The sequence below is a fragment of the Coregonus clupeaformis genome, chromosome 9, assembly GCF_020615455.1.
Source record: "Coregonus clupeaformis isolate EN_2021a chromosome 9, ASM2061545v1, whole genome shotgun sequence".
NCBI classification, from domain to species: Eukaryota; Metazoa; Chordata; class Actinopteri; order Salmoniformes; family Salmonidae; genus Coregonus; species Coregonus clupeaformis.
Window position 1 is genome coordinate 51,485,959 of NC_059200.1, and position 13,098 is coordinate 51,499,056.

Sequence of the window (13,098 nt, forward strand, 5' to 3'; positions counted from 1 at the left end):
CATAAGCTACGGGGCATTACAAGTCTAATCAGTTTAGAGTTTTGTAGGTTTTTAAAATTCACCATGTACTTCTGGAAATAGCACCAAAGCGTTTTTTTTATATAATATTTGGCCTGCCAAGGGAGACTGTGCGTGTGCGGGGATGGTTCCAAGCATAATCGACATAAGCAGTCGCTTAGGGCCGGGGTCGCTAGCAGGCCCCCGATGAAAAAAAAAAAAAAAAAAAAGTCGCCGTCTCAACTTACTATTGAGGGTAAGAATAGTAGAATACACCAGGTGCAATTTCTAAATTTGGTTGTGCATCAGCAATTTTTCTCTTGTTGTGTCAGTCACTGACAGCCACATATTCAGCCATGTCAGCTAAAGTGCACAAGGGCCCTGACCTCCAGGGGGCTCCCATTGATTTTGTTAGTCATTCTCACTCAGATATTATAACATGGCATTACAAAATGTGTATAATTGCAGGAAATGTGCTTTAAAACTGCAAAAATGTATCTCATCCCCATGACAAAATGAGTAGAATTGCATGAAATGTGTTATAAAATTGCTACACTTTCTCTCCATCCCATGGCAAAATGTGTAGAATTGCAGAACACTTGCTTTAAATGTCCAATACAGCCGTTTTCTATCTCAATATCAAATATTTTCTGTGTAACAATTAAGTACCTCACTGTGATTGTTTTCAATTAAAATTGGTCAAATTAAACAAAAATAGCTTCTTAGCAAAGAGCAATTTCTCAAAGAAGTGCCCAACCAAATCTCCCTTAGTGCCCCTAAAAGGCTAGAGCAGGCCATGTGTGTATGTGTGTGTGAGTGTGTGAGCCTACTGTGAATTAGCCATGCATTAGTCATAAATTAAGAGAACATTTTAAATGTTGTTACTTTATGTTTTGTCTGCACAAAACACTTTTATTTAGAATTAACTTACACATTTTCAACGTGTCTCTTTGCTTTCAATAGCATTCGCTAGTTGGTTTGAGTTACCTTATGCGATTGCGGATGATTTGTTGGAATATTTGGCCACACTGCCATCCTTTAATGCTGGGCTCCGGAGTGGCTGGGACGGGATCCACGTGACTGCCTGCCCCTTCCCTCACGCAGTTAATTTGTAATAGCCTACTACCTAAGAACGTTTACTCGTTGTGCTAAGTGCTAATAATAAAACACACATTGTAAACGTCTAACTTTCGGTAGTAGACTGCACGTAATGGTCCCCTTTAAAGATATCAAAAGTGTTGCCTAAATTATATATTCACAATAAATTGCCCATGAGTTTGTGTAGATTGCAGTCTACTTATAAGACAACGACTATATGTGTAATTACCAGTACAGGTTATTGCTTTGATTTGTAGTCCTTACTATAGCAATGCAACAAGTTATTGTTGTTGGCGCGCTGGTCTTGACAGACAGTATATTGCTTAGGGCTCTAAATATAGCCTAGATCCTATAATAATTGGGGAGGGTTGATGGCACGTGCTATATGCCTGTGACTTAAATTACCTGTCGATATAGCCCAGTGCTTATCAGTTTTAGGGTTGCCGCGTTGGTCAATCCTGGAAACAATTGCATGGGCATGTCGGATGACGTCTTGTGCCAAAATGTTTCGGTCAGTCCAGAAAGGGGAGGAAAGGTTGTATCTTGTGCGCATGGATGCTGGAAGGGTCATTCAGTGGTGTCGCTGTGTTTCAACAGTTTGTATCACCACGGTGGGAGCGCTGCAGTGGGGAGGGAACGGAGTGAGTATGGAACCACGCCATAAAAGGTCATTGCGCTTTTCCTCGCAGTTTTGCGCTCATTCTTAGTAATTGTTTCAGTTTGAAAGCCATTGAAAATGAAGTTCACAGGTGATGTAACAAAATAAACAATGTTTGTGTTTATCCATAGATTTACACATATCAGGTATGGAGGAACTGGGTCGTCAACATGAATTTTGATACTGCTGATGAAGCCAACTTCTGGAGTAACCGTTCCTCAGAGCTGTACTCGGAGACACAGGCACCGTTATCTGCAAAAAAATCCAACTTTACCACAGTGAATGACACAGACACGAGTCCGCTGGACCTTACCCGAGCCGTGCCCGTTGGTATAGTTCTGGGCGCGTTCATTCTGTTCGCAATCGTGGGCAATATACTCGTAATACTTTCCGTTGTGTGCAACAGACACCTGCGCATCCCAACAAACTATTTCATTATCAACCTAGCCATTGCGGACCTGTTGCTGGGTACCACAGTGCTGCCCGTGTCCGCAACATTGGAGATTCTTGACTACTGGGTATTCGGGAGGATATTCTGTGACATCTGGGCAGCAGTGGACGTGCTATGTTGCACTGCTTCCATTATGAGCCTGTGCGTAATATCCATAGACCGTTATATAGGCGTGCGCTACCCACTGCAGTACCCCTGTATAGTAACGGAGAAAAGAGCCCTTTTGGCCATGCTCGGTGTTTGGGTTCTCGCTACCGTCATCTCCATCGGACCTCTGCTCGGGTGGAAACAACCACCCTCAAATGACGACACAATTTGCCCCATCACCGAAGAGCCCTTTTACGCACTGTTCTCGTCATTGGGTTCATTTTACATACCTCTAGCTGTCATCCTGTGCATGTACTGTCAGGTTTATGTAGTTGCCAAACGAACCACTAAGAACTTGGAGGCGGGGGTCATGAAAGAGCACATGGACTCGAATGAGCTCACGCTCAGGATCCACTGCAAAAACGCACAGCTGCAGGAATACTGCGGCGCAGGCAAGGGCCAGACACGGAGCACTCTGACCGTCAAACTGTTCAAGTTCTCCCGAGAGAAGAAAGCTGCCAAAACTCTCGGTGTGGTGGTGGGCATGTTTATTCTCTGCTGGCTGCCATTCTTCCTCGTGCTGCCCATCGGTAGGTTTGGAGTTTTGTTGAGCAAACTGTTGTCACCATTCCCCCCTAGTTGCATTAGGTTAAATTTAACCACATAACTGTTAGATAGGACACTGAATGCATTCATTCTGTTTTACAAAGAAACCTTGAAAATGAGTGTGGTCACCAGGCACGAGCACAGAAGGGCTCTACCTGTGCAGAGCACATGCCCCTTTGCCCTTCCGGTCTCCAAAGTGCCCTTTTGGGTGGTGGTATAATTTTCCCCCAAAATATGTTTTTTGTATACATTCTTTGTCATTGTTGTTCGGAACCCACTTCCTGCAAGTAATCAACTTCGCCACCCCCCACCCTGTCTGTTGGTTGTGCCTGTTGATCGTTTTTGTCCTTCCGCGTCACTTTACACACAGACAATGTCAGCTAAACATAGAATGAAGATGTTTATCTGTCTCTCTGTGGAAAAACTTCATCGTTGAATATAAATAGCCTAAAAAGTTCGCTATGTTATAAACAAGCGAAGCAAGGCCATATTTTTTTTAATTAAAAGCAAGATAACTGAATTATATAAAGCTAGATTATGAAGCTAAATATTGACATCACTTTCATGTAGGCCTATGTGCAATCGATAGACCTACCTAGTTAAACCACTAGGCTACATCTGAGCCGCTACAATGTTCTTATCTATTAGGCCTATAGGCTACTATTATCTAAAAGCTACGCATTTCACTGTAGCCTAACCAATAACCTAAAGGTCAACATATTATGTATATTGCTTAGCTTGCTACTTCATGTTTAATTATTTTAATTATTTTAATTGTTTAAGTATTTAATTGTAGAATATCTGTAGCCTAGGCCTACTTTAAGCTCAATTCCTGCCTGACGTTAGACTACAATGATTTGTTGAGCAAAATTTGCGAAAACCATTGTCATCATATCCTGTTTTTAGGTCACATTGATATTTTTATAGCAAATGAGGGAATTAGTGACTTTTACAGTTTACACAAACTGAAGATATGTAGAATTTACATAAACCAACATTGCATACAAAATAGCACGAGAAAACACTTAGAGTATAACACATGGCAAACATAATGCAAACACTTCAATACATAATAGGCTACAGAACATTTATTCTCTTAATTTGAAAACTGTATTGTGTAAAAAAAAAAAAAAATGGATAAAAAAAGATTGCTTTGAAGAGCCATAAATCATGTAAGAGCTACAGTGTGCTCTTTGGCCTATATACTGGAATCATTTTCAGCACGGGACAGCTCCTGTATAGACCGTTCAGTTTCAGATTGTAACAAGTGCACTACGTGGTGTTTTGGGAAACGTGTGTGACATCTTCGGCCGTTATTTTTAGGATGCATCATTAAAACACTCGTAAGCCTGAATTCCATCGCTAACGGGATTCGGGAAACCGGGCCCTGGCCTTTGTCCCAGTCTGCCCTGTACGGGGATTGCGTACGCCCGGTATCCAAACATGCAGCTTGAGAGATGCGGTCACTGTCCGAGTGTGTGCAGCTAGCTGCCTCGTATAAATATCAGCAGTACTGCCACAACAGCATTATATTTGATTAATACTTGATAACACTTGATTTAGCCTACATCATTCGGTCTGGTTGGCTGATATGCGCAGCCGAGAGAGGCAAAAAGACAGAGGTAGGCCAAATCTCAATCAGTAAAAGAAGCTAGCTAGCAGATCAACATCAGTCAGCTGATAGCCCACCCTCTTTTACCGATGTCAATCATGTCTTTAGGATGCACTGTAACTAGGTTGCTTACAATTTGCGATGATGAGAGAATGTTTTTTTTTTTTTTTTTATCGTTACAGGGATTTGGTATGTTATGAATTTCGAGTTATGATTTATGAAAGTAAAACAAAAAAGCAGGGTGCCCAAGCAGGGTGCCCTTTTTTCATTTTGAGCACCTGCCCCCTGAAAGGTCTGTGCATGGCCCTGTGTGTGTGACATGAAAGGACAGCATCTATCTGTACATGATATTCTCTGCTAGTGACCTCCAACACACATGCTTATCACTCTCACACAAGCACACAGGCATATACACACACACAGTCTCTCTCTTTCTCTCTCTCTCTCTCTGACACACACACACAGATCATATGTTTTCCACATACAGTATGCCAATAATGTAGAGTTTTCATAAGTCTGATGGTAGTCGTGTCAAAAATGAAATTATTTGGTTAGGCAGAAAAGGGTTTAATCAGACGCAGTAGGTCTACACCCTTGCCAAAACGTGAACATGGGGCATGACAGTCAAATACAACTTCCTTTTAGTATCAAAATATTAACTTTTCCATTCATTAACTTGCCAAAAATGTTATGATTGAAAAATACCATACTTCCCAGCCAGTGGCACCAGAATTGGGGTAGCTAGGTCATAGCATAAGGGTGCTTGCAATCTGGTGTATTAATACATTATTTATTGTGGGTGTTTTAGCACCGGCAAGCCTCTCTCTTGAGCTTCCCATGTTCCCAGCACCTCTTAAATCAAGCGAGCAACACATTACACATCACAGTGGATTCCTCCTACATCTGTTGTTGACATGGCAAAGTTCAGAGAGATGAAACAGACTTTTATACATTTTTATTTTTATTATTTTTATTGTCATTTAGCAGACGCTCTTATCCAGAGCGACTTACAGGAGCGATTAGGGTTAAGTGCCTTGCTCAAGGGCACATCGACAGATTTTTCACCTAGTCGGCTCGGGGATTAGAACCAGCGACCTTTCGGTTATTGCCACACCGCTCTTAACCACTAAGCTACCTGCCGCCCATGTCCTTACCATCCCCCGCCCTCTATATTTACAGAATTATGCCAACCCTGAATACCGTATCCATTTAGAAATGTATACTGTAGCATGCTCATGCTCTTTGAAAGTCTCATTTCCAAATCTCAGGCCCATAATCTTAATTCTCTCCATATGGTCTTCACACAGTTAACTGGAGATTTTTAATTTCAATTCTGTAAAGCAAAAAGTCAATAGGCCTATACCACTAGGAGAGTATATAAATACAGGAGCTACTATATTTTCAATGATTGATTATCGGTATACTAATTATTCTGTGCTTTTACTAAACCAGTGTGTCTATCACATAAATAAATCCTGAATTATTTTTTCAAGGCTGATATTTTTTCAGTCATGACCGTGCGTGAGATAACAGAAATGGTCAGTTTTGTGGTGATAATCAGGTTATTTGGCTTTGCTCAAATTACCCAGAGTGATAATGTCCAATTGTGGCTCTCTATTGGTTCCTGAGGCCTCCTCAGGGTGTGATAGAAACTGTCTGTGTGGATGACAGAGATGGAGACATATACACACCGAGCAGAGCGGTGACCTAGCCTGGCCACACCATGGAGGCACTGTGTAGAGGAGAAGGATGACGGCTAGTGAAGATCACACAGAGTAATTGATGGTGCACAATCAGACAGTGCTTTGGGTAGAAGCCTAGTTAGTCAAGTTCAAGTTTCACGTTTTTATTGTCACGTGCACAGTACAGTGAAATGCCTTTCTTGCTTGCTCATTGCGGTAATCAATATCAGTAGTACTATAAAAAATCAATACAAAAAGTCAAGTAGAACAAAAACACACGAGAAATAGAAATAAGAACACAAGAAAGTAAGTAAGCTATATACAGGGTCAGTTCCAGGGTCAGTGCCAATACCATATTTACAATATGCAGTCTACTGGAGTGGTAGATATGTATAGGGCTAAGGTCACTATAGGCATCAGGATATTTGATAAACTGAGTAGCAGCAGCGTATATGATGATTGTATGTGAGTGTGTAGAGTCAGTATGAATGTGTGTGTTATGTGTGAGCAAACTAACATTTAAGTCATTTAGCAGACGCTCTTAGCCAGAGCGACTTACAGGAGCAATTAGGGTTAAGTGCCTTGCTCAAGGGAACATCGGCAGATTTTTCACCAGCGACCTTTCGGTTACTGGCACAACGCTCTTAACCACTAAGCTACCTGCCGCCCTGTGTGAGCCTGTTTGTTTTGGAGTGTCAGTGTGAGTGAGTGTGCAGAGTGCGCGTAGAGTGTGTAGAGTGACTGCTGCAGACGTCTGTGTGTACCATACGGCACCCTGTTGGACCCTCATCCAGACACTCGGGCACTTCTATTAAAGATAATACAAATGTAATTGGTTTGAAGGATTACAGCGGTCCTGACATTGGTTGTAATTTCCTCCTACGGTTTTTGGAATAGGATGTCTGATATATTTGTTATGAGTCCTGGAAGCAACAATAAGCCCTGAATAGCCCTGTCTTTGCTATCTCTGCCCTCAAAATGCTTTGAGACTGCCAGTATATCAGTGATATTATCTACATTATATTAAAACGACATAATTTGTTACATCACCTGTTATTTTTATAATTAAAGAATGGAGAATGGGGGCAGTAATTATCCCAGTTATGCAATAAAGCCCTAGATATAAACAGTAATAATTGGCATATAAATGGTGTTTTCATTGGAAATGAATGGGAGTCCTTACAAAGCACTCTCTTAGACGAATTGGATAAGAAAATAGCTGGGTGAAGAATTCTTGGTGTTCATAGATGCCCACATTCGACAGACTTGTTGCTATTGCAACTGCCAGGATTTTAAATCATCTTTGTGAGAGCTTTTGCAGATTGTGTTTGACGATAGTGCCACTTTTCACTGCTAATGTAAATTGTGCAATTCTCAAACTCTCTGCCTTGACCCGCCAAAGGCATGTTTTGTTTTTGTCACCCGACAAACTATAGTGCTCTGTGGTCTATTGTGTCTGTATTTTACGGCTTGTCCTCTGGCGGAGGTGGTGAACAATAGAAGGATAGATTTTATGGGACAAACAGGAAACAGCATTTGTTCAATCGAACACTGATGGTGGTGATCAGTATAGCGGTTGAGGGCTTTAGCTTTTTTAGTCTCAGAACTCACCAGATGAACCAAAACATTACCTGGTAAAGATCTTGACCCTCCAATGATTGTTGTTTTCCATGTTATGTAACCAATATTAACTATTTTACCAAGGTTACAGTTAAATGCATGTGGACAGTAATATTGCATTCCCACCATATTTAATAGATGTTTCCCAGAATGTTTGAGATTAGTTCATTTATCAACCCAAATTCTCCAGTGAGCTGGACCTTGAGCGTGATATGATGGTGATGGGTTCCTGATGCTTCTAGAAGGCAGGGGGCAGGATTGCAGTGGGAATGCCAGGGTGCTCATACAGTAAGTCCCACTGACTATCATGCCTCTTAAGCCCTCTTTAAAAATGGCTTTAGACATGATATATTCCATGCTTTTGTCCATTCATGTGTGTATGGAGCTGTCCAAGGGCATTACGTTCCCAGGTAGATCTCAGGGTCTTTTGTAGATTCCTTGCCTACACTATCATAATCAGGTATGTGTTAGCAAACATGCCCAAACCAGAAAATAGATAAATCCCTCCATATACACATGAACTGCTCCTTGCTGAATCTGTAGTCAATGCTTCTGTCCTAAAATGGAAATACCAGTTATGTAGCTAACATGCGTAGTAAAAATAGTAATTTGACAGCACCAGTGATAAAAGTAAAACTATTCCCAGTCTGTCTGGACCTCTGAGAACTTAATGCGCCCACATTACTGTTGTTTTCTCATGCCATGTTACTCAATCAATGCCCGGGCATAAAGTTCCTCTAAGGACCTCCACATTGGTAGAAGAGGGCATGGACTGAGAGATTCCATTTGAGATTATTTCTATGTATGGCGATTGATTGTGAAATGTGTCCAGAAACAATGATAGATGGAGGTGTTTGCTGCATTTTCCTGAGTTCTCCTCCCCCTCCCTCTAGCATGCTGTTCTTTAGCAGCACTCAGGACGTAACCAGGAGATGTGTTGAAAGCCAGCAGCCTCACAGGGCACTGCATACTGTAAGCCTACTGTACATTTGACTGTCCCCCATTCATAGTCAAATGTATTGCATCAGTCTTTACTTTGTTGTTTGCTACCTCTTCTCTAGAGCAACATTGACTACCTTTCTGTGTTTGGCTCATTAGTTTGTCAGAATTCAGCAGCCGTCAAGCAGGACTCAGTCATTTTGTAGACACGACGGGCAGTCAATGTTGTCTGGGTGTGTGAAAGACATGGCGAGTAGATTAAGTGGTTAATTAGTACGAGTAAATTAATCACCAGGAGATGGACTTTGCAAGTGGAATTGAGAGAGAAGTTGGACAGAGTGCACTGTGATTTGTTAGCCTGGATTCCACAGTTGCACGGCATGAAGAAGCATCCTAAATCTTTGCATGTAAGCACTATCAGAGTAAAGTGGGTTCCTGGCTTCCGGTGACTAGGGAGGTTAGGGGATGAGGAGGTTACAGTTTGTGGAATAGCCTTGTGGAGGCTCCAGCTATGAAGGCACTTTGCGCTGGAGAATAAAGCCAGCCAGTAGCACATTATTAAAGTGTAAACACAGTCTCTCCTACGGACAGGCTGGGAAATGAGAAATGTGTCCTTGAATTAGATGGTTCTATGAGCCATGGCTCTATTTTGAGGAAACACTGTAATAACTCTTCTTAAACCTCTCTACATCCCAAAGCCTAAAGAGAGAAATAGGATGGAATGCAACATCTTTCTTTTCAGGTTTTCATCCAATAACGTGACAGCCAGGGCTTCTGTGGCAGGACATACCAAAGTGGATGAGTACCCACAATGCTGAGTCCAAAAAGGCCAAAAAAGGCGATGTGATGTGCAGCACGGGGTTGTTAAAGAGACTCCCAGCAGTGAAGGCCTCTGGGATTAGTGTGCCTGTAAAATGGGGAAGAATTTGGAATGATGACGGATGTCTGTGACCTTTGTTTATGAGCTGGAGACAGCAAAGATTAAACTTGAGAAAATGCTTCTTTGAAATTGATACTGTCTCATGTCGGCACAGTTGTGGTATAGCTCACTGTAATGATTTCTTTATTGGATGAGGCTGCTTGTAAATCCTGCCTTTAACTTTTTTTCATTAGTATTAGAAGCTTAGTAACTTATTCAGAATCAGTGGAAGCGCATGCAATGTCGGTAGGGTTGACCTCAGTGATTAAAGGCCCAGTGCATTCAAAATGCAGTTTTTCCAGCTGATGAAACTAACACTGTAAAAGTGTGAAAACATTTTATTAGTGTTATTTCCTGATAATTGCTGGTTGAAAATACAATCTACACAGGACTTTCTAATCAGCAGATTTGCATGGGCGGGAATTTCGTCTTTCCATGATGACATCACCATGTGGTAAATTGGTTAATAGACCAATAATAAAGAGTTCTAAACCTGTCTGCCAATAATAGTTCGTTTTCAGTTTCCCCCTCTCAGGCCACTCCCAGACAGTCCTAGAGAAATTATTGCTGGAGAAATAGTTTTTTGCTAAAAAGCTATTTTTGCCCATTTTAATTAAAATCTATTACAGTAAGGTACTTAATTGTGACCCAGAAATTATTTGATATTTATATAAAAACAGCTGAATTGGGCCTTTAAGGAGAGTATAGTACAGTAATGATGTGTGCTGTCAGTGAGTCATGCTATCTTTCTCTAAAACATTCCAAAACAGGAAACAGTCAAGACAGTAGAATCAGCATCAAAATGGTAATACTTGGAATCACTGTGTAATCATTGTAATAATTGGAGACCCACCAATCTCTATATCGCTATAGTGTATGATACTCCCGTGTCATTACACACCAGAGGCACGGAGTATCAAACACTATAGATTGTGCCCTCAATACTTGAATGAATGAATGTATGATGAAAAATAAATCATTTTTCAGAAGTACAATTGAAAATTAGTGTATGACGCTTCAATAAAACCATCAGACAGACACAGAAGAGTGTAGTAAAGAGTTGAGTGAAGCCCCCGCCTGCACTCTTTAAAAGTTCTCATCTGCTTCGTCACTGATTATTGATCTTAAAGGTCTGGGAAGGTGAAAGCTGAGCGATTGAAACACCACCAAGCCTATATTTCACCTTTCCCGTCTTTCCAGATCCGTGGTCTCGAGCGAGAGGAGGATGTCAGTGATACAGTAGTTACCGGTACATTGACTATCTGTGAGGTTCTTTTGATGAATGCTGCCATCTATTGATCACCAAACATAATGGATTAAAGAGATGGTTCAGCGTTTACATTGTTTTCTCAGATACAGTATATCTACAACCACATCTTATATCTAAAATGTTAAGTTAAAATATATAACAGATATAAAATATATATAATGACATCGTTTTTTGAAATGTCTGTAAATGTATAACATGTTTTCTCTATGTAATGTCCCAGGGTCGTTCAATGCCAACCTGCGTCCACCAGAAACGTTCTTTAAGGTGATCTTCTGGCTGGGCTACTTCAACAGCTGCCTGAATCCCATCATCTACCCCTACTACAGCCGAGAGTTCAAACAGGCCTTCATCCGCATCCTCAAGTGCCGCTGCCATCAGAAGAAAAAGCAGAAGGGCTGGAGGGTCTACTACAACCACCGCTCCTCCCACCTGGGCTCCACCAACAACTCCTACTTGAACGGGAGCCAGCAGACCCTGTCCTCTGTCAACCCCAGCCCTCGCTGTGTCAGCAAAGGATCAGGCTCTCGCCTGGAGTCTGGGTGGGGCCGTGGCTCCCTGTCCCCCTGCCCGTCTCTGCCTGGGAGCCCCTTCACCAGCCAGATGAGGGCCCTTCCTGGGGCTGTCTGCCAGAGCACCAGCAGAACCAGTAGAGTCAACCTGGTCTCCCCCCTGGCCGGGGAGCCAGTGCATGCCAATGGACAGAGTGGGAATGGAAAGGTGGAGCATGGCGCAATCAGGGCAACACCTGAGACAATGATGTAATGGCAGTGCGGAGCACCAGTCATAAGCCTGGACAATGCCGTTTGATAGTCTGTACTTATACTTATGTGGGTATTTTATGCTGGATGCTGAAATATGGACAGAAACCTAACTACTGTAGCAGTCTGGATGTAAGATTTACGCATCACACCAAAGGGTCAATGGTCAATGTGTACATAAGTATTTATTACTAAGAGTCTGATTTCTTGTAGTTCCATGTCCTCCAAATGTCATCCTAAATAGTTATTTTTATTATTAAAGGACACTTTTAGATAGAACACTGAAGGCATCTGCTACTGCACAAAATCTTTTCTGAATAACATATGCAGCTCTGGCACATACTACTTTTATTTTTAAAATCGTTTTGGTACTATTTTCACAATTATGTGGTGAATTTCTAAACTCTTAGTACAAAACTCAAAACTGGTAACACTTGTAACACAGCCAGTCTTACATTCAAACCCTTTCATTGTCCATTTATTTTGTTTGTAGGCATCTTTTACCCCACAACCATTGATCCACAATATAGGTTTACTGTGAAATATAATGAGTACATTGGTTTAATCACCAAAACACAACATAATAATATCTTCTCAATTTAATTATTTTAAAAACCAGTTAATCCACATGCAAAACATGTAAGATACATGTTTCAAAATTGCCTTTTGAATGTAGTATGCTACAGTACTGTAAATTACAGTACATTACACTTTTTTCACATTAGGCAAAACACTTGCACTACCCATTAAAATTGACTGAACATCACATTTTCATAATTTCTATTATCCCATGTGTGATCAAAGGTGTTGTCACTCCCTGGCTCTGGGGACTCTTAAATGTTGAGCCAGGGTGTGTAGTTTCTATGTTGTGTTTTCTATGTTTAGTTTCTAGATCGTTTAGATCTATGTTGGCCAGGGTGGTTCCCAATCAGAGGCAGCTGTAGCTCGTTGTCTCTGATTGGGGACCATACTTAGGTAGCCTGTTGGCACTAGTGGGTTGTGGGATCTTGTTCCGTATAGGTTTGTTGTGTGTAACCTTAAGACTTCACGTATCGTTTGTTTGTTGTTTTGTCGTGTTTGCACAGTTATAATAAACATGTACGCTTATCACGCTGCGCCTTGGTTCGACCAATCTTTAAACGATCGTGACAGAAGATCCCACCAAATGAGGACCAAGCAGCGTGTCCAGGAGCAGACAGCCTGGACCTGGGAGGAGATCCTCGACGGGAAGGGATCCTGGACTTGGGAGGAGATTCAGGCCGGAATGGATCGCCGTCCTTGGGAGGAGACAGTGGAGGCGCGCTATAGAGAGGAGCAGCGGCGGCAACGCAGAAGGTGCCGGCCGAGGAGGAAGCCCGAGAAACAGCCCCAATACATTTTTTTGGGGGGGCTAAAAGGGTG

General features: G+C 41.8%; 1 protein-coding gene across 1 annotated transcript; it reads left to right on the top strand.

Annotated features, from left to right (window-relative positions):
- The first annotated feature begins 1,678 nt into the window (after window positions 1-1,678).
- On the top strand, window positions 1,679-12,518 carry LOC121574452 (alpha-1A adrenergic receptor-like). The gene is made up of 3 exons (XM_041887074.1): window positions 1,679-1,762; window positions 1,885-2,881; window positions 11,160-12,518. Exons 2-3 carry the CDS (start codon window positions 1,924-1,926, stop codon window positions 11,699-11,701), a joined length of 1,500 nt encoding a protein of 499 aa, XP_041743008.1. The 5' UTR covers window positions 1,679-1,762; window positions 1,885-1,923; the 3' UTR covers window positions 11,702-12,518.
- Window positions 12,519-13,098: the final 580 nt, after the last annotated feature.

Coding starts and splice junctions, on each gene's coding strand:
- LOC121574452 (XM_041887074.1), top strand. CDS start 1,924: ATGAATTTTGATACTGCTGATGAAGCCAACTTCTGGAGTAACCGTTCC. Junction 2,882..11,159: donor CTTCCTCGTGCTGCCCATCG/GTAGGTTTGGAG, acceptor GTAATGTCCCAG/GGTCGTTCAATGCCAACCTG.